Source organism: Schistocerca gregaria, chromosome 3 (assembly GCF_023897955.1).
Source record: "Schistocerca gregaria isolate iqSchGreg1 chromosome 3, iqSchGreg1.2, whole genome shotgun sequence".
Taxonomy (NCBI): domain Eukaryota; kingdom Metazoa; phylum Arthropoda; class Insecta; order Orthoptera; family Acrididae; genus Schistocerca; species Schistocerca gregaria.
The window spans coordinates 564,275,144-564,298,333 of NC_064922.1; the positions used below are offsets into that span (position 1 = coordinate 564,275,144).

The 23,190-nt window shown below is 37.4% G+C and overlaps 1 protein-coding gene across 6 annotated transcripts in view; it reads left to right on the forward strand.

The window, feature by feature from the left end:
* The window catches only part of LOC126356172 (Ca(2+)/calmodulin-responsive adenylate cyclase), a 1,163,484-nt gene that overhangs the window by 1,126,445 nt on the left and 13,849 nt on the right, over window positions 1-23,190 (forward strand). For 4 of the 6 annotated variants that reach the window (XM_050006929.1, XM_050006933.1, XM_050006930.1 and 1 more), the window contains 4 exons: window positions 17,886-18,018; window positions 18,107-18,124; window positions 19,281-19,497; window positions 22,055-22,404. In XM_050006929.1, coding sequence (XP_049862886.1) covers window positions 17,886-18,018; window positions 18,107-18,124; window positions 19,281-19,497; window positions 22,055-22,404 — 718 coding nt within the window. The remainder of the gene's footprint in view (window positions 1-17,885; window positions 18,019-18,106; window positions 18,125-19,280; window positions 19,498-22,054; window positions 22,405-23,190) is intronic. The other 2 variants (XM_050006931.1, XM_050006935.1) reach the window with 1 other exon arrangement.

Sequence of the window (23,190 nt, forward strand, 5' to 3'; positions counted from 1 at the left end):
AGCAAAGCAAAAGTGGAAATTCTTAACTCCGCTTTCAAATTGTTATTTACAAAGAAAGACCCAGAACTATTGCCCCTGTCCATTTCTCGCAGCACTGTGAAAGACAAGTGATGTGGATGTTAGTGTCAACGGTGTTGAGAGACAGCTGCTACTGCTATAATTGGACAAAGCCCCAGTGCTCAACTGAATCCTTACCAAAAGAAGGTGGCATTTTCCACTTTTGTTTTATCAATTTTATTTCTTCATGATTACTTTCAGCCTTCTAGGCCATTCTCAAGAGTTTGGTGGTTCTGTACAAAATAGAATATATACTACCTCCACAAATAGAAATATTATGAAGTGAATGTAGACATTTGCCTGTAACACAAAACTATGCCTTACATATTGAAATGTCAGCAACTTTAAATTTGTGTTTTCAATTTGTCTTAGTTCACAATTGCTGTCTTGTTGCTTTGACAGCTACTGAGTGGAGGTAATATAATATTATATATTTTGTACAGAACTGCAAAATCACTTGAGATTGGCATTCACCTTGTTTTAATAAATTCATTGCTTTGGTACCCTCCATGAAGGAAATTAATCTCCAATAGATTCTATACTGTATTTGTGGTCAAGTTAACCTCTCTTTTAGCCTTAATACACAAAAGAAAGCTGGAAAAGAGAAATGGCTAGTTGGAAATTAGATGTCTTGGGAATTAGTTAAGTATGGTGGCATGAAGGAACAATTTGTAGTTCGTTAGCAAGTTACCAACACAAAATCAAATAGAGATACGCGGGAGTAGGTCTAAAATGAGTAAGAAAATATGTTGTAAGTGGACTGTTCTGTATGGTGAAGTGAACACATTATTATAGCCAATACAGACACAAATCCAAGACTCACTACAGGAGTAAAAGTGTGTTTCTACCAACTCCTTTGATGATAAATATATTGAAAGAATGTATGATCAGATAAAATAAATTATTTAGTTTATTAAACAAGACAAAAATTTAACTACACTGGAGGTCTGGAATTTGACAGTAGGAAAAAGAAGAGAAGTAAAAATAGTGAGAGAACATGTATTGGGGAATGAAATTAAAGGGAAAGCAGTGTGGTACAATTTGAAATAGGAAACAGTTTAATCATTGCAAACTCTTGGTTTGGAAACCCCAAAAAGTTTGTGGAAGAGAGCTGAGGGCACCATATGGCTTCAGATATGTTGTATATTAATAACATGGAGATTCATAAATCATGTGTGAAGTTGCAAAACACTGGGAGTGGACATAGACTCAGCTAATTTATTGGTTATGAACTGCTGATAAAATCTGAAGCATTGCAAAAAGCCAGATAAGTAAAGAAATGGGACCTGGTCAAACTGAAAGGACCAGAGGTTGTTGGGAGTTTCAGGGGGACCATCAGTCAACAACTGTCTGAAACAGGCGAGTGAGATACAAGAAGAGATGAATGGATAGCCTTGAAAGATGAAATAGAGCAGTTAGCAAAGGAACAACTGAAAAAAATACGAAACCCAGTAGAAATCTTAAGATATCACATGAGATATTGAGTGTAATCGATGAAAGGAGAAAAATACAGAACAAAATGGAATACAGACATATAAAAACTGATGTTGACAGGAAGTGCAAAAAGCTATTGGAGAAATGCAAAGCTGTAGAAGCATCCATGACTATAGAAGAGACAGATGCCATCTGTAGGAAAATAAAGGCAATCTCTGAAGAAAAGAGAAGCAGCTGTATGATTACCAATAGCTCAAATGTCATAGACTGGGTGAAGACGGGCTTTCTGAAAAGTGGAAGGATAATACAGAAGGCTGTACAAAAGAATAAATCAGATTGTATTCCAGAGATGTTTAGGAATAAGTGAGGCACTGCAGACGCCATCATAGAATATGGGCAGGCTCACAGTAGTGTTCGCTGACCTGCACAGTAGTGTTCACTGACCTGAAACTTCCTGGAAGATTAAAACTATATGCCAGACCATGTCTCAGGCAAGCAGACAAGTGCTCTGCTGACTGAGCTATCTGAGAACAGCTCATGACCCACCCCCACAGCTTTATTTCTGACAGTTCATCATCTCTGAATGTCTGTCAAGATTGGAAGGATGGAGATGAGTTACTGGTGGACATAAATCTTTGAGGGCTTATCATGAATTGTGCTTGTACACCTCAGTCAGTAGAGCGCTTGCCCACAAAAGACAGAGTCTCAGGTTTGAGTCCTGGTCCAGCACACAGTTTCAGTGAGACTGCAGTTATAAGTGTTGAAGGGCATGAAAAGGGGCCACTAATTGGGAAGGATGTGAAACAAATGTTATTGGAGCTATACATTGAGCGACCTGTGAAGGAGAAATTTGGAGAGAGGATTAAAGTTCAGGAGGAATAAATGAAAACTTACAGGTTTGTCAGTGACACTTTAATTCTCACTGAGATGGCAAAAGACTTGGAAGAGCAGTTATGTGGAGTGTACTGAAGGGAGATTATAAGGTGAACATCAACAAAACTAAAACAAGTGTACTGGAGTGAAATCAACTTCAATCAGGTTGCACTGAAGGTATTAATGAGATACTAGAACTCAAAGGAAAGTTTTGACAGTAAGCTTGAGCAGCAAGCTGTTGGCTGACAGTGACTGAAGCAGAGACTGTACACTGAGGTGACCAGTCAAGGGACACCACCTTACAGCTGGCGTAGTACAGCAAACTCGACACAGCAAGGACTCCACAAGTCATTGGAAGTCCCTGCAGAAATATTGAGCCATGCTGCCTCTACAGTCATCCATAATGGTAAAAGTGTTGCTAGTGCAGAATTTTGTGCATGAACTGAACTCTTGATTATGTCCCATAAAAGTTTGATGGACTTCATGTCAAGTGATAAGGGTGGCCAAGTCATTCACTCTAATTTACCAGTACGTTGTCCAAACCAGTCACAGACACTAGTGGCCCTGTGATATGGTGAACTGTCCATGTGTGGCTGCAAATGGTCTCCAAATAGCAAAACATAACCATTTTCAGTCAATAATTGGTTCAGTTGGACTAGGGGACTCAACCCATTTCTTGTAAACACAACCCACACCATTATGGAGCCATCACCAGCCTGCACAGTGTGTTGTAGACACATTAAGTCCATGGCTTCATGGGGTCTGTGCCACACTCATACCTGACCATCAGCTCTTACTAACTGAAATTGGGACTTATCTGATCAGGCCATGGTTTCCAGTCATCAGGGGTCCAACTGATAGGCTCGTAAGCTCCAGGAGAGGCACTGCAGGCAATGTTGTGCTTTTAGCAAAGGCACTAGCATCAGTTGTCTGCTCCCATGGCCCATTACTGACCAATTTCCCCTTGCTTTCTTAACAGATACATTTGTCATATGTCCCACTGATTTCTGAAGTTATTTCACACATTGTTGCATGTCTGCTAGCACTGACAACTCTAAGTAAATGCCACTGCTCTCGTTTAAGTTAAGGCCATTGGCCACTGCATCATCTGTGGTGAGAGGTAATGCCTGAAATTTCATATTATCAGGACACTCTTGACACTGTGGATCTTGGAATATTGAATTCCCTAATGATTTCTGAAATTGAATATCCCTTGTATTCAGCTCCAACTACCATTTTGCGTTAAAAGTCTGTTAATTTCTGTTCACATAGATCACAGCTCTGCCAATGCCCTGCCCTTTTATACCATGTATACATGACACTACTACCATCTATCCTATGACTTTTGTCACCTCAGTGTATAAACCGCACACTGGCAGTTTTAAGAAAAGCATTTACATACAGAAAGAGAGAGAGGGGGGGGGGGGGGGGGGGAGAGAGATTTTAACATTAGATATAAATTTGTATTTTAAGAAGTCTTTTTCTGAGAGCATTTTTCTTGAGTGTATCCTTGTATGCAAATGAAATGTAGATAATTAACAATAGAGACCAAGAGAAAATGGAAGCTTTTGAAATGTAGCACTACAGAACAACACTGAAGATTTGGTGAGGAAACTGGATATCTAGTGAAGAGATACTGAATCAAACCGAGAAGAAAAGAAATGTATGACACAACTTGACTAAAAGTAGGGTGAGTTGATAGGGCTCTTTAGGGCATCAAAAAATTTCAGTATTGTAATGAAGTGAAATGTAACAGGTAAGCCCTGCAGAAGGAGACAAACATTTGACTAAAGATGTTTAGATCCATGTAGGTGGCAGTATTTATACAGAGATAAAGAGTGCAATGGAGAGCTGTAGAAACCAGTCGTCAGACTGAAACAACAACAACAACAACAACAACATGCTGTGGATCCATTGAACAAAACACTATGCTCTGTTGTTGCAAGAAAGTGCAGGACATATCCTTCTACACAAAGGGTAGCTGAACCAATTCACATCGTCTCTGTCCAATCCCACTCACATTTTCTTTTGTAGAATCTTAGAACTTATTTTGAACACACAGAAAAATAGGTCAAACAGAATTATCTTCACAATGCCAACCAGCACATATCCAGAAAAGATCAAGTAAATGAAACCCAACTCATTTTCTTCACACATGACTACCTGAAAGCTATATATCAAGGCCATAAAGTAGACGCAGTATTTCTTGATGTCCAAGAAGCATAGCTTGAATACACAGCATGCAAGGAATTAAAATACCAGTGTACAAACCTGCATTAATAATTGGATGGGGACATTTAGTCTGGGTCAGTGTCATGCCACATAATCTGCATAGTTGAAATAGATGTGAACATTACTAAGTAGAGAATTGATGAATTTGACGTAACCCACATTAGAAGGGATGTTCTCAATTTTCTTCTGTCATTTGGGAAAATAACTGAGTCACCTTTGCAGCACCCTTTTGTGTGTATGAATAGTCAGAGCAAGCAGGAAAGAATGGCTGTGTTACATGCATATGAAGTCAAAACAAAATAAATGACTGCATATATTAGTACCTAAAGGAATATTAAACAAAATTTGGAAGGAGACAATAGAATCAGTATGTTTCATAAGTTAAAAAAAAAAAAAAAAAAAAAAAAAAAAAGGAAACGTAGAAACAATATGGAAAGGATAGGTTGCTACTCACCTCAGAGAAGAGATGTTGAGTTGCAGACAAGCACAATGAAAACTAATTCTAAGATAGAGAAGCTTTTGGACAAGGTCCTCCTTCCACAGTAGAAAACTCACATACATGGCCACTGTTTCTGAGTGCTTAGAAATGTAAAAACCATTTATTTATTTTCAATACTCATTTGCACTGAAACTGTCTTTTACTCTGTGAGTTCTATACTCTCTCCCAACCTCCTCTTCCTTATCACAGTGATCTTCATCTCAGATTTTATTTTAAAATTTTGTTGGAAATATTGACAATGTTGCTAACTGAATTAACATTCGCTGGGTTATATGTTGAAGAAAGAAGTCACTGTAACACATAAAAAGGATGAAGATAAAGTAGTCTAAATGTATCCAGTTACTAATGTGCATAGACTGTTTAGAGTTTGTGATAAAGTAAGACAACACTTTTGATAGCCAGATTTAGTTCTTATAAAATATATTCAGTGAATTGTAATACTTTGCATGAAATTATCTAGATGTGAGTGTTCACAGTACTTAATTGATAAAATATACATTGAATTTATTGCACAATATTTTCTTTATATAGTAATAGAAAACTGTTGTTCTTTTTGTTATTTTCTAACTTGTTTGGATTGCATATTTAGTTTATATTCATAAGTACCTAAATTCTAGGTTTACAGTGCTCCAGTGCTATTGGCTGTTCTTTTATTTTGTCCCTCTAAATAATAACAGTACGCACATCTCAGAAGCCTAGAATGATACACTTATTTTGCCAGATAACTGAACAATATATTGCCAAAATTTCAATCATTTCTAGAATGGTGTTCATGCTAAGATATCAGTGGTATGAGTTTGGAAGAGGATGCTTTAATAGCACAGTGATTTGCTGTTTCTCCTCTTTGTTGATTTGTGCATGTAAGGAAGAGACGTGTACAGTTTCTGCATGATCTTGGGCATATTTTACACAAAAATGAGGATTTTTTATTGCAAAATGAATGTGAAAGCTCTAAGACCTTACCCACAATTCTAGACACGTGTGCAGAATGAACACAACATTCCTTCTTTCATTTTAGTTTAAGCTCTCAATCATTCTATTCATGCATGAAAATGTTTGCTGTGTAATTGGTTATATCACATCATTGTTAAGTTAGTGCTACTAAATCACATAGTCTCCCATAAATAGAACTTATCTCTTTGTTTTCCGTATTACCTCTCATGCCTAAAAACTTACACTGCAGGCTATTAAAAACATGACACAAGGAAGAATATCAAATAACAAGATTTTACTTATTCTGCAGCAAAAAGACTCTTAACACGGTTGTCTATTGAGCTGAACTGAGGTTGTAAAAGACTCAGATATATCACCCCATTCTGCTTCAGCTCCATGTCAGAATTCATCAACCCTAGTGTATGGTAAATGGTGGCACCCAATCAATGATGAGATGTTTTCAGTGGGTGAGTAATCTGGCTAGGTCAACAGCTGAACATCCTCTGCCTCAATGCAGCCCTGCCTTTCTCCTACATACACAAGGCTTAGAATGAGTCCCTTCCAAGCGGCCAACATTCATATTTGATTTCTGAATGAGGAACCTGCTGTATAATCTTGGTTTATTAAAGAATTTTGATGGAATTACTCCTATCTGCTTCGTGTGGTTGTGCTGAAATGCTAATTTTTTGCATATCCAATTATCCAGTACAAATCATGCCTGTTGACATTTGTTGCATGACTACTTCATGGTGCTGCAAATTTAATGGCCAACAGTGTACATGTAACATTGGAATCAAAAATCAAAAAGCCCTTTTTTTTAAAGCCAATGCTTACATAAAATTCAGAGAAAGAAAGAGTGCTGATAAAAGTGTTCAATGCATGTGCCATCTGCAAAACTACACTTTGTTAGCATGTGAGGATCATTCCAAAAGTATGTACCAGTGTCAAAGCTAAAGTTCCTGTGACAGCATTGTCAGCCCATATACTGCGCTGATTGTTACTTAGGGAATGCCACTGGTAAAACTGGGCTGATGAAAATAAATAATTGAAGGTGATGGTGTCTCTCAAAAGTGATCCTTGCCCTGGACATTCTTCAAAGCCCACAATACAAGAAAGCATCAGTATTCCAAGAATAAATATTGAAAAAGTCTAATATTTACTGTTTTTACAGACCAGGAATTTTCTGAGTATCAGATTTACAGCAGAACAAATAATTGGTTTAAAGTTTTAGTCTGATTAAGTGAACACTGGGTGTTATGTTCCATTAAACACTGACAGAAACTTGGGCATCTAAATTGCTGTCATTTCAGCTGCAGAGTACACTGTAAGTAATATGGAATATAGTAACTGGTCATCAGACACAACTTGCTTTCATGAATCTAAAATGTTATGCTGTTAGTATAAATATATCAAGGGAAAATCTAGCAGAATGTAAATACGAGGCTTGGAGCTTTAACAGTATTTAACAGTACAGCTTTATTTACAGCTCGCACAAAATTGACAGTGTTTCAAAGTTTTACTGGCCTTCAAAGTAGTTACCAGCATTGTGTATAACCTGTTGCCAGTGATGTGAAAGTTGTAGGATTCTCTTAACAGTGCCAGTTGTGTTGACAGTTCAAGCGGCGCAGTCTATTGCCCGATGAATGTGTAGCAGTTCTGAAGCAAATGCCATGAAGTGTTTTGTTCAGTTTAGAAATAAGTTGAACTTACGATGGCTCAAGTCAGGGGAGTGCAGTAGGTTGTATAGCACTTAGCAGCCCCATCAGTTAGACAAATCAGTAACAGCTTGCATTGTACGTTCTTCAGCATTGTCCTGCAAAATGATGGTCAGGTCCTACAGAAATTGACAAAGGGTCGTCACTTCTGTCTCTATGCTGTTTATTTTTGGAACACAACCTACGACCAGCTTAGGGACAGAAGTGAGGCCACTTTCTGCAGAACCCGACTATCATTTTGCAGGACAATACTCAAGCACAGTGTAAGCTGTTACTGATTTGTTTGACTGATGAGGCTGCACTCCCCTGAATTAGCCCCTCGTGAGTTCAACTCTATTGCTAAACTGAAGGAAACACTTCACGGCATTGGCTTCAGAACTGCTGTAAATTTGTCGGCCAATAGACAGCGCTGCTCGAACTGCCAACACAACTGGCACTACTACTAAGAGTATCCTAAGACTTCCACATCGCTGGCAATGGGTTATACACAATGCTGGTGACTACCTTGAAGGCAAGTAAAAATTTGAAACACGTATCTATTTTGTATGAGCTGTAAATAAATAGTTGCCACTATTGAAGTTCCAACCCTCGTGCTTTAGGAATAAAGAAGACCACTCACCAATCAGCAGAAGCTTTGAGTTGTCAGCAGGCATATACTGAAGAACAGGAGAACTTGCTGACTTTCAGAATAAATCCCTTGCCGAGCTAGAGTCTCTCTCTCTCTCTCTCTCTCTCTCTCTCTCTCTCTCTCTCTCTCTCTCTCTCTCTCTCTCTCTCTACGCACACACACACAGACACACATACATGCCCATACGTTATGCTGGCTGAACACAAGATGCAGGTTTAGTAGGGTGGGGTGGGGGTTGTGTCAGGTGATGTTTGTAGAGGAGAGAGCGGCGGGAGACATGAAGCGGGGGCCGGGGTGCATAAGTAGTGGCTTGTATGAAGACAGCAAGTTTGCTGGCTAGGAATGAAGGGAGAGAGGGATTGCTGGGGCACAGGAGGAAATTGTTGGGTAGATGGTGTGGGGACAAGGGATTAATGGAGACAGAGGCTAAGAGGGTTAGAGGAGTAAATGATGTGTTGGAAGGGTAACATCCATCTGCATAGTTGAGAAAAGCTTGTGGAGGGCAGAAGGATCCACATGGTCTGGGTTGAGAAGAAACTATTGTACTCGAGTATGTTTTGCTCAACTGCATGTTGTGCCGCTGGGTAGTCAACTTTGTTCTTGGCTACAGTTTTGGTCATGGCCATTCATTTTGGTGGACATCAGGTTGGTTGTCATGCTGACATAAAATAGTTATGCAGTGATTGCAGCAGTTTTTGTACACAACATGGCTGCTTTATTGGTGGCCTTGCTTGTGATGGGGTATGATAAGCCTGTGAAAGAAGTGAAGTAAGGCTTTGATTATGTGTCCTTACACCATGAAATGAGGGATATTCTACATAATAACCTTTCAGCTTCTCTTAAAGTAGTATTTGATTGCCCCCCCCCCCCCCTCGACTCTGTCAGTCTTGACAATATCCTGGTCCATCACTATGCTACTCCCAATCCCAATCCCTTGCCACAGGGATGATAACCCTGTGGTGAACCAAGGTGCAAGACCTGCCCAGTCCACCCTCTTAGCACTTCCTACTTAAGTCCTGTCACAGGATTATCCTATGCCATCAGTGTGTGGGCCACCTGTGAAAGCAGCTATGGCGTACACAAAAACTGCTGCAATCACCGCAAGGGTTTTTATGTTGGTATGACAACTAACCACCTGTTGATCAGAAAGGCCACTGCCAAACAGTAACTATAATTAAAGTTGACCATCCAATCGGACAACATGCAGCTGAGCACAACATGATTGAGTTCAGTAGCTCTTTACAATCTGGGCCATATGGATCCTTCCCTCCACCAACAGCTTTTCTGAAATACACAGATGGGAGTTACCCTTGAAACACATCTTTCACGCTTGTTGCCCTCCTGGCCTCAGTCTCAATTAATCCACGGTTCCCACACCCTCTACCCAACAGTTCCCTCTTCCTGTGTACTGTCACCACACCTCACTGACTCTGGCACCTGTGTATCATAAGCATAGGTCATGCACAAGCTACCCCCCACCCCCCACCTCCACCTCCACCCCCACCCCCACCCCACCCCTCCTCTTCCACATTGCTAGTCAGCAAACCAGCTGCTTCCGTACCAAGCTGCTTGCTATCCTCTTCCTGCACCCCATCCCTCTGCTCTCTCCAATATGTGCACATATACATGCATGTGTTTATGTGTATTCTAGTTCCCAACAGATTTACTCTGAAAGCTAGCAAGTTTTCTTTCTCTTTTGGGTGTGCCTGTTATGACTCAATGCTTCTGCTACTCAGTTAGCAGTCACCTTTACTCATAAAGTGTTGAAATTCTGTTAGTATAACTTACTTACAAGCAGCAGCATTACAAATCCTATAATATTATTTCCTGGTGTGGCTTTGAAATTTTATTACTTCTTGTTTTCCAAGAGCAGAAAAAAAAGTGATGGGACAACTTATTCCTTTTGAAGGAATCCTGAAGAGGTGTATTGCATAAAATCCTCTAAACTTATTTTGCACATTGTTCTAAAAATGATGTGACCAGTTGATCATTAAATTCATTATCGTTGAGTAAACCAAGTTAGTGGTTATTGTGAAAAAGCGGGAAGCAAATATTCATCACAACAAATTGCTAATTATGGTTACAGATGTGAAGCTTTTGTGAATGCAGAAACATCAAAGAAATTGTTGGCATTTTTGACAGATTTGAAAGCCTTTAGAATGGAATTCTGACATATGAGAAGTAATATTTCTTCTGTGAACAATACTGGTTTGAATGTTTGGTACATTCCTGTGCTAATTCATTTATCAATACTCAGGAAGTTTAAAGGAGGGGCTTCCTTCCTAATGGTGTTATATGGCACCATATTATATACTTAGGTGTCCCTTGGAATGTAATACAATAAAATTTCCTGATACACAAGATAAACACGCTCAACTTCATTTTACCATGTAATCCACTACAATCCATTGGACACTTTCAGGTGTGATAAATCAGTCAGAATCTTTTACCTGTTCCTCTATACTTGCAAGAACTACATGCACGCGCGTGCCCACACATGTGCACATACACACGCACAGAGAGAGAGAGAGAGAGAGAGAGAGAGAGAGAGAGAGAGAGAGATGTTCATTGTAATTTAGGACTTTCTAGCCCCAGAATATGCATGGTTTTGAAGAAAGTTTTGGGGTTCAAGTGCAAGTCTTCCACTTAGAATTAAAACATGTAAATTATTAGAAATTTAAAAGTATTTACTTGTGCAGTTTAGTCATGATCTTCCAAAAAATTATATTTCAGGCATATGACAGTTTTCTTACGTGTGAGATTTGAACAGGATAGTTTTTTGAATGACCAGTGGTTACAAACATCATATACACAAATGCATTTTACAATTTAAAAAATACGAAATAAATTGGAGTAAATTTTGTAGGATAAAGTTGTTGCTGGTGACCCATCGTGTAGTGTTTGGACTAACGCAAGTTAATAAGTATTCAAACCTACCTAGAAGTATAAAGATGAAAAATACGCTTACTCTGTCAGATTGAGTTCAGTTTTAGCTGTTGGATATGTACAATTATATTAAATATTTAATACTGCATACTTCTCAAAATCATACTCGTAGATAGCAAAAGATTTGTAACCAACAGTGTGTATTATTGTGAAACCCACAGTTGCAATGATTAATGCTGGATGTTTTGTGCTTTTAGATAATCCTTGGAGCTTAAAACACTTTATAAAATTCAGTTTTTGCTGTAACCTTCCTTGCTGCTTCCCTTTCTAATTCATCATATAGTGCTAGGTGCTTGAGTGCTAAGCATTTTATAGAAAAGAAGATTCGGCCTCCAGATGCTGATTAAAACATCAAGAGTATCATATTCCACCACATAAGCTGTGATATAAAACAGTTTTGTTTTTAATATGTTAAAAAAAGAAAATTTTTTGAACCATCAAAGTGTGCTGCTTCAGTACTGAATCCAATTTATTACATCTCAAAAAGGGTATGTTTTTAGAGAGAAGTTGTCTCATTTTAGATTTCAGCTATAGAACAATAATATGACCTCACTTTATATACTATTAATGGCTGAATGGGCTGTTAGTAATTTTCTCTGCTCAAATAAAATAGCATATCATACCCTTACTCTGCTCCTCACTCCTTGTATTGTAAGAAACATATCTGGGGCCACAATATGTGACAGTGTGATTTGGTACGTAAAAAGGATGCATGTCAGCTGATTGCAAGTGGCAGAAATTGAAGCTTATATAACTGTCCTCTAATTTTTGGTAATTATCAAAGTACAAGGAATGTTTCATATGTGAAAAATAAAAGGCAGTAATGTAATGAAACAGAAAATGTATATGTCCTTAATCCTCACTTTTAAACAAGAAGCTGCATGTAGCAGGTGTGCAACCAAAAGTTGTGAAAGTGGCACAGTCATTAAAAGAGATGTATTCTATTGACAGCATTTACTGTGGAAAATGGAAGGAATAAAAGCCAAATGAAGAACTGTGTTGAAAATCAAACTGAAGGCCAACACTGGGATATCACTTCAGATTTGAAAGTTTTAATACACAAAGACAAAAAGAAACAAGGATTACAAAGGATTATAAGAATGGCTGTATTTCAAGTAATGCACAATATGTATCAGGTTTACTTATTTATTGTGCCCTGTATACATTTATCATTTATTGTGCTACAGAACAAATTTGAATGGAGTTCATAGTTTCAGCTATCCATGACTGAAGCTCCAAATAACAGCCAAAGATGCTGAAATCAAGCTCAACAATCTTGTAATTTAATGTGTGGATCCTTCTAATTAAGTATTCAGTAGATTCTGGACCTCCAACTGAACCTGCAGTGAAACATTTGCCAGGAGTCCCTTTTGTGTTGTGCTGACTAATGGGTGGGGTGGGGGATGATGTGTCATGATGTGGCTAAATCATTGAAATGAGGAAGTGGTGAATTAAATGTTATTACAAGCAATGTCACATCTGGTAAATAACACACTTACAGCACCAATGTGTCTAGCATATGGAAATTGCAAGATATAATGGGTGAACAAAAATTGGGGTAGCCATTCACTTGCTTGTAGCTGATTGATGTCTGGCACATAATACACATTATTTTTCCAAGAAGTTCACTAGCTTCTGGGCTACTTTTTTCCACTATCATGCACACATAGATACATAGATTCACTAAAAGCTAAATGTACATACTCTGTCAAGGTGACACCAGTCATCAATAAGCAGCTGCCCAGGCTGACGATGGGGTTGGACTACGGTGGTGGTGGTGGTGGGTGGGGGTGGGGGGGGGGGGGGAGGTATAATTGATGTATGCGGCAAGGAGACAAGTAAGGAGAGGAGGCTACCGGGGGATCTCAGCAGCACCACCACCCCCACCACCACAACCAAAATGACTGTTGAACAAGATGACAGTAACAAAACAATGAAAATAATAGCTTAAAACATTGTGAAATTCTGTATGCTGTTACATGTGTACAAAACACACATTTACTAACTTTCAATATCATTGCCTCTGGCTGAGATCATACATGCTGGGTGCATTGTTCAGAAATTCCTGTACTTCCAGTTTCTCTTACATTCAATAGTACTAATTCCACACTATAATCATTTATTAATTTCCTAGAATTTGACACTCATTATGTATGTAAAAGAGGACTAGTTCACATGAATTATTGTGTTTGGTGTTATGGTTGTAATGAACAGGACTCAGAAGACATAAACATTACTTTTCCCAAAGTGGCATTCGCCACTCAAAGGGGTAGGTAGCATAATTGATTAGCTATGTTAACTATATCTAGAATTAATTTTCACTCTGTGTAAGTGTGTACATTGATTTGAAACACATTAAAACTGTGTCCTAAGTCTGTCTTGAACCAGTGATATTTCCTGTTCACAGGCAAGTGTCAGGGTGTTTCAAATTGCTGCACACGCCATTGCATAATCAAAATTTATTCTGGAAACAATGCCCTAGGTTGTGCCAAAGTCATTTCTCCACAGTGTCCTTCCTTTCAGGAGTGTTAGTCCCAGCAAGGTACAAAGAACAACTTCCGTGATCTTTTTGAAAGGTTGGAGAGAGGTACTGATGGAACTAAATCTGTGAGGGTGGATCCCAAGTCATACTTGGATGCACAGTTGGTAGGCAAAGGTCCCAGTTTAGAGACTGTGTTCAGCACACAACACATTGCACCTTAGAACTGTGTTTACAGTTCATGCGTCAGAACTTGAAGGGAAGATGCCAGTCCATTTTAACAACCCAGGAACAAGCATTCAAATTGTAACATCTCTAACAGAGTCTTCATTCATTATACTTTCAGAATTTAAAAAAATCAAAAACTTTGAGATCACAAGTTTTTATAGTACAGCTGCATCAGCAAATGAAATGAATATATTCCAGACCATCCTTATATTGTGTTGTATACAGATAAGGGAACAGGTACTCATATTTGCGACAGTAGAATCAATCATTCATAGATACACAGTAACCATCATAGAAATCAGATGTAAGATTTCAAAAAAGATTTAATGTTTTTCTCTGATATATAACAGTATGAATTAGTGCTCTGATATTTTACACAAGACATTTGTGTAACAAGACCATGGTTTCATCATAACCTGTGTTCATGGTTTCTTCTTACATTTTGTTAAGTCTTTCTGTAAAACCTAGTTTCAAGGTTGATCAATTAGCCAAAACATTTCAGTAGGTTCTGGGGTCAACAGATTTCATATTTGTGTTGGTTGTAACAAAAACTTTCTTTTGGGAAGATCTGGTGAACAGAAACCAGGAAGCATCTTGAAATGCTGTTTTAAGCATTCTGTTCCATAATAGTGAGATCTAAAAATGTGTAGTCATGTTGAGAAAAATTTTTGAATGATTTTCTAAAATAAAAAAGGATAGCTTTGGTCTGTATTAAAACCATAGTGTAATTAACAAAAATATGTGTTAATTAATTTGGATTAATTTTTTCATTGCTTACCACAAGAATAATGTATCAGTGTTTGATGTATGTTTAACAGAACATTAGTGTGCATTTACCAAGAAGTATGTTGAGCTAGAAGTTAGAGAATTAAGTATTATGGGAAAATATTGTGGTTATCATACACAAACTTTGTGTCATGCTAACGCTATTGTAAATTAGCTGTAGCACCACATAAAAATTCTATGCTTATTTTCTAGCCAATTTCTATACTAATACTATCCTGTTTTATTATTGTTATTATTATCGTTATTATTTTACTTTATGTGCAGTTTGAAAAACACAGCTATATTTTTAGGATTTGTGGTACAAGAGTATCTGAATATCTTACTTGCCTTATTAGCCTTAAATGTTTCTTCAAATGTACAGCACTTATTGGCTGAGGGTATTTTAGATTCCATCCTTGTAGGTTATATTTCAGTACTCTTTCATGACTGGTCTGGTTTTGTCCAGATTTCAAGTGGTTGTTCGCTACTGTAATGACCAACTTGTTAAATACATATTGTCTTGAGTATAAAATATACAAAAATTAGCCTAGCATCAGAACAGTTAGCAATGAGTAATGTCGAAGAGTTTTTGCAGTATATATGTTGACTTTTATACTACAGACTCAGATGCATTTTAATAACAGCACACACTTCTGCTCCTAGTCAAGTGGAGCAAAAAGTTGTACATTATTATTGATCTACAAATACTATTCTTGTATGTTGTTAACTAATAACATATCTGATTATTGATTTCTATGGACTGTCATATTTATGAAATTATAAAATCTGTTGTCACTTTGCATTACTGGTCAAGTTTGCACAAGTTGAATATAATACCATAGGGGATTATGAAGAGGGAGAAGAGACTATAAGCACTTACTAATACCAACTTTTTTAATTCATTACATTGTGTTGTGTTCCATCTTCAGCTCACAAATAAGACACATAGTTATTCTTTAGAGTTAATCTGCTATGGTTTGTTCACCCTAACCTATATATGGCATTCCTGACAACAGGAAACTGAAACTTCTGCACTTGAAAGAATAACTGTATGACTTCTACATCATTTGAAAGTATAAGCTCGAAAACACATTGGAATGAATTAATGAGCAAAAGACAATGAATGGCTACAGTTTTTTCATATTCTTCATTATTAGTTATGATTAACAGTAACACAGAAGGCTGTACTCAACATTGTAATGTTAATTTATAAATATGCTATATATTTGAACAAATCTTTGTACAAATGTAACAGTTTGTGGATGTGTGTGATCAGCAGTTTGCATAAGGGTAACAATGAAGTAATGCTTTTGTTAAGAACAGATGATTTTGAATATACAAAATATATAAATCAGTATGTTTTGACATCTGTGCATCACAGCAGATTCTTAGCAGTGTTCTGGAATGCTTTACTTACTTAAATCAGTGGCTGTCAGATTAGGGAGTATCAATATCTGAGGAACATGAATCTGTGGAAGATGTAGGGTCATCATTCTTTCCACTATCTGCTAACAGACAAAGTAGCATACTTTTTGCTATGCTGTAAGTAATTTGCATACCATGTAGCAGGCTCAACTGACAATTTTTTCTGAAATATACATCTAAAAAGACAGAAAATATATCTTTTTTGCATAAGAATATGCAACCAGTTTTGCGCATCGCACAGAAAACAGCATGTAAGGAAAACACATAATAAAATTATGGAAATAAGCTGCTTCAATGCTTCCTGTTGTCAGTCTATGTGACATTATAACCACTAAATATCACAAAACATCTAAAATAAAACTTATAGGTGCTTCACTCCATACATGAGAAATTTGATCATTATAGTACAGCAGCTATACCTGAAGTTTTTAATATTCGTCACACTATTTACCTGCTTTGGCAAGTCACTGTAGATGTATGTATAGTTATATAAGTATGTCTAGCCCAGGGTTTTTACATAATCCAAAAAGTCTAACACTGAGAAAGGAGTGCATGTTGAAATATATCATTAGTTTGAGTATATTTTATTGTTAGTGTTTCATGTTCTATTGTTACGTTCCTGCAAAGGCTTTTAAATTTTTTTCACTTTGTCTCATGAAAAAGTACATTTAAAAATAATTTTATTGTTCAAAAGATGAACACATGCTTGCATTTCTGTCTGTTATTAACAGCATGGCTATTGGTGGCAGTATCATACACAGTTTTAACCCTTTGGATGCCAGTTATAACTGCATTTGCAAAACTTTCATCTTCTACATCAACATTTACTTCTGCTGTCTGAAAACCACTGTGAAGTACATGGTAGAGTGTGCTTCTGCATTTACTGATGACTCTTCATTCAAAAGGACATGCTGCATCTGCCTGACTAATAAATCCTCAGTCCAGACACAAATTTTGTTTGATATCTCATACAATTGTACTATTATTAATTATTAAATTTTAACGTGATACTTCGTCAAATGCCTTTCAGAGGGAAAGAAATATGGCATCCACCTGATTGCCTTGATTGATGGCTGACACGGTGTCATGTAAGAAAAGCATGAGTTGGATTTTGCATGCATGTTGTCTTCAAAATCTGTGCTGGTTGGTTTGAAGGGAGTCCTTTTGCTAGAGCTACCTCATTACATTTAAGTTCAGAATGTGATCTAAGATTCTAAAACATACAGCGTGGGTTGAAACATATTTAAAATATAATCTGGGATGCTTAAAGAAAACACCTAGTATGTTCCTGCATTATCAGAATTTTCAAGGCATGTCGTTTTGAAGTGTAGAAGCAGAATGGAAGGAAGGTCTGTGTGGCATTTTTCGTGAGGCATTTTATTTTGTTACTTCTCAGATCTTTTTGTGTAGTAAGATGTAGGCCTACTCAGGAGATGGGTAAATATTTTAATTTTACTCCAGCTTAATGTCATCACCGTATAACAGAAATACTAAATCCATAATGCATGTATGTTGTATACAGCTTTCTGTATAGTGTAAGCATATTTCTAAACTGAAGACTGTATTTCTGCTTTTTTATTTATTTTTTTATTTTGTGTTTAATATTTAAAGATTCTCAATATCACCCAAACTGCCATTTACTTTGATTGGATTAATTGTTTTTACTTACAGAAGTCAAAGCAAAGACACCAGTGAATATGAAAATTTGGAAAGTGATACTCATGATGAGGATTGTAAGAAAGAAAGTGATGTGTCCAGTTTTGAGAGAGAAGAAAAACGAATAGCAGAGGAGGTTCAGCGGCAGGTATAGTTCTATGTTTCTGTCTCAAGATGTTTTGTTAATACCTGTGAAAAATATCTTTATATCCTTCTTGACTTATTATTACAAGCAGCCACTGGACGTGGAACTGGTAAGCTATTGATAAGTAAATTACTAGTTTTCTTTTAAATTTTTCGATGAAGTGGCATATTATAGGGCATAAGGAAACCATCAGTTTCCCATGTCATACCACAAGGACGTGCAGTTGCGCCTGTAAACATTCAAAAGAATAATATCAAATTTTGGAACTGCCCTATCTTTACAAGTACCCACTTTGATGGCTGAATGGATTAACGCTCTGCCTCTGGGATTTGGAGAGGTGAAATGTCCATGGATGAAATTTGTCTCGTGGATTAACGATGAGGGCTGGTGAGCCAGACACCCTTGGATACAACTTTTAGACAGTTTTCCACATCCAACTAGGTGAATACTGGGCTGGTACCCATGTACCATGCCACACTACATGAAACATTTAGAAAAACATTCTCACACTTGGACCTGACTTATTCTAGACCCGTACAAATGGGGTGCACAGATTCTGTCATGAGGGAAGTGGTAGCATCACGAGTGGCACCTGACCACCATCTGTCCCTAACATTGCCAAGATCAAACAATGAAAAGTCCAGGTTAGAATATCACCAGTTATGGAAAGGGTAAATTGCAGATTGCTACTCACCGTAAAAATGACATGTTGTGTTGCAGACAGGCACAACAAAAGACAGTTACACATTAAGCTTTTGGCCAATGCTTCCATCAGAAAAGAGAAAAAAAAGAAAAAAAATACACGCACACCATCACCACTATCTCTGCTTGCTCGTGCCTGACTCTGGCCAGTGCAGTCAGAGACACAGGCCGTGTGTGGAATGTGAAGCAGCTTTACAAGGAGAAATTAGCAGTTAGATGGAAGTAAATAAAATGATAAAAAAAGCTATAATGGGAGAGAAAGTAGTAATAGGGTTAACACAGAATAAATACAGTAAATGAATTATGAGTAAAATTTATTTGCTCCTTGATGTGTTCCTTTACCTTAACCAAGAGTTGTGAATTTCTCAGTTACATTTCTTCCCTTCTGCCATAAGTATAAATTTGCTTATCTTTTTCAAACTGGCTTTGTTTGTATGTAATTTCTGATAATTTTTGCTCCCATTTCCTAAATTTACTTGAAGAAATAATAAGCAGTGATATTTACTGATCAGGTTTTACTATAAATATTTTATACCCTTGTGAACCTTATACTTTGTGTGCAGGAGGCAGAAGTAAAACGTATCTTGGAAGTGAGTGCTGCCACCAGTGCTGGTGCAGGTGAAGCTAGTCAGTCAGAGTGGAGTGAAGATGACGATGATGAAGGGGGTGCTGCCTCAGAGCCTCTTCTGGCAGACAGGGAATCTACTGGGTATACAACAGATGACCCAGCACTTGAAAATGTTTCAATGCTCAATGAAACAGGCCTTACTGATGCAGAAGGTAAAATTTTCATATGCCATCAAAATGGCTGTTTACAGATAAGACTACTATAAACAGCACAGTTTAGAAGTTTGATGTACACTTATGAGGAACAAATTTAGACTACTTCTTCATATCCCCTCCTTTCCTCCTTATGACTGCACTGATTCAGCAAGGTGTGGATTTCAGAAAACACCAAAAGCATAGGGGAGCTTTATTGATCCATGACAACACAATAGCTACTTTCAGCTTATTGAGGTCAGCCATGTAGGTTTATGTCCCTCTTGACAATGCATTACAAATGTTCAGTAGGTTAAGTAATCAAAGTTATTATTATTACACATTGGTGAAGTGTCCGCTGAATCACTTTATGGCAATATCTGAGTGTTGAGATGGTGTAATCATTCATGAATGTGCATTAAACTAACAGGTAAAGAAATTAGTGTACATGGTCTGATTGTAGGTCCAAAACCATTAGCTGTTGGGGACCAGTGTCAGATATATCAAGGATCCCATTCAAACCATGTAATAAATCATCACATGGAGACACTGAACTTATACTTTACTGTGAAGAGAGGCCATTACTTTATGCAGCTTAGGATGAACTGCTTTTAAAATGCACCACAAGCCACTAATATAGTCCAGATCCAATTTTTCCATGGTTGCCAATTTTATTTTCCTTATAATTGTCAAAAGTGTTTGCAACAGATAGTAATTTCTTTAGCTGCATAGTGAGCAGATGATTGTTGCATGGTCTTCTGGTCTTCTTGCACAAATAGTAGTTGCCCAGGAGTGAACTGTGTGTGATCCGTTACAATGAGATATGTGTATCATGCTATTATAATCTAAAATTGCATAAAACAGCTTGTATTTTCTATCCTTTGTGCAACTGACCCTGGCAGCAGTGGTTTTACGCAGACTGAGCTGTTCACATGATATCCTCTAACTGTGACTCCTGACAAACCCAGTGCCCGCACAACTTTGGAAATATAATAGTAACTGTGTATGCTCCTCATAATGTGACTAAAATCTACTGATGTCTTGTATCTTACTCATATTTTGCATGGTTGCTGTCTGCTAACCAGCAGACAATCTAATAACCATCATGTCCAAGTGAAATTCAGAGTTATTCTATTTGCTAAGATATTCCATAGATGAAAGCTGCAGTTAGTGTGAGTTATGCCAAAAATTATAATGTAATACTACACATTGTTTCAGTATGTAGGACAATTGATCTTTTGCTCATTTACATTTCCAGTGAAAAAAGATATACAGGTTGACAGCATTCTTTACTTTCTATTCTTCTAATGCATTCCATTGTATGAAGATTTTGCCCTTGAGATCATGTTATCTATGAACATGGTCATGCAAATCACATAAATTCGGCTCTGCTTATCATTAATATGCATTTTGGTTATCATTATTAGCATTTAATAGGTATCCTCTTAGAAATCCTCTGTTTTTGTTTTGACAGATCTCTCAAACACACATAAAAACCATTTTAACTCTCTTTTTAATTTGTGATGCTTCCATTTTTTTACAACTTGGAAAGATTTTATTTTGCCTAGTGCAGTCATAGTTTAACTTTGAATTTTGAAAACGTTACTAAATCTATATTTGTTAACAGACAATTTTATAACTATTGCAGTTTGATATTATATGGAGAAACAAGTGTGTTAAGCATGTTCTTGTTGCTGTCATTGCAGTTTAGTTGAATAGATAAAATGGGTCAGTCAGTAATATTTTCCATTGCAAAGAAGGAATAGAAATGTATAAAGAACATAGGAGTTACAACAAAAAAGCATGTAAGGTAATACTGAGAAAAACCGTTCAATTCATGTTCCTTGTGCCTTCTCCTACTGGATGCCTACAGCTCTAATTGTGCACAATGACTGACTATATTGTCATGCAGCAACTATTGTTTGAAAATATACTGTTGTTGCTCTGAGAACACTTTATTTGATTGATCTGTGATGTGCCTTATGTATATAAAAAAGACAGATTTTCCCAAGACAGCTCCAAAAATGGTTATATAACTGAAAAAGTAGTCCTCCCTGTGATGAGATTTTGGAGAGATCCTGACTATGTTGCCAATAGGTCATTTCAATTCCTTTTGTAGTTACCGGTGTCTCAAGCTGAAAGAGTATGAGAGTGGTGACACCAATGTATCTACTGTACTATTATTGTTCCTCCCATACTGTTTCAGTTCAGTGGTTGGTCACTATAAGAGTTATTTCAATGTTCTATCGGTAACACTATCGGTGTGGAGAGTGATAGCAGACCACTTTTTGTCTGTGAATAGTGAATTTGTAGTTTTGAGTTGTCTTTGGACAGTGAAGTTGTAACATGAAGTGAACGTGTCAGTGGAACATTACTACACATTCAGTATCCAGCATTTTTCTATCATTTGTCCTTCTGTTGCTGTTGCTGCAGTGATTGTAATTAGTTGGTTGTCTTCTTAGTGTAAATTATCAATCTCTATTTCCTTATTTATAGCTTATTTGTTCATAATTATAAGCATTTAAATAGAAATATTGAATAAAGAAATTGCTGAACAACCAGTTTGTTTCATTTTCAGGAGCTCTAAGTGATGTGAATTCTGTTTTCAATGACTTAGGTCATGATGCAGATATGGATGACAACACAAGCATGTCATCTCGTGCTTCTTCGAGAATCTTTGATTCTGATGCCATGATGAGCTTGGATTCACTCAGTGTACTGTACGATTCAGAGTATGACAATTGCTACCGTACCGATGAGGATGTCAACACAGCTGATACTGTACCTGATCTTGATAGAATTGATTACTTTTCAGCTGTCACTACAGACACAGATATAAATTTGGCTAACATAAGATCTATGTCAGAAAGCATTACAAGAAATTTTGGGCAGCCCAGGAGTGAGACAGACCCAGACAGTGATGTTTAGGTAACTCAAAATTTTACTATATTTTAAATGTGTATCACTTATGGTAGAGTTAAGATTTGGACTGTTTTGTTGCTTTATGTTATCAGTTTCCATAGAGATACATATATGAGGTTTGGAACTTAAATAGTGGCAACTATTTGTTCACAAGCAATACAAAAGATTTACATGTTTGTAACTGTTACTGTCCTACAAAGAAGTCACCAGCATTGCGTAAAACCTGTTGCCAGTGATGTGGAAAGTATAGTATACTGTTAGCAGACCCTTTTCTGTTGATGGTGCAAATGGAGCGGTCTACTGCCTGTCAGATCTCTGGAACAGCTCTGAAGCAAATGCTTCAGAATCTTCGGAATCAAATCAAAGTCACAAGGACTTAAATCTGGGGTGTATGGTGGTTGGTACAGTACTTGCCAGTCCCATCGACCTAACAGAGCAGACACAGCTTGCGCTGTATGCATCCGTGCATTATCGTGCAAAATGATGGGTGGGTTGCGCAGAAAGTGTCGCCGCTTCTTTCAAAAGCTGGTCACAGGTGATGCTCCAAAAATGCACAGTAATACTGTGCATTGATGGTCTGCCATGGAGGAAGTAACACAGTAGGATAACACCATCACAGTCGTACATGAGAATCACATAACTTTAGAACGCTCCATTCGCACCATCAACGAACAGGCTCTGCTAACGGCACACTACGCCTTCCACATCGCTGGCAACAGATTCTACACAATGCTAGCGACTACTTTGAAGGACAGTAACAAGTGCAAACTTGCAACTATTTTGTATAAGTTG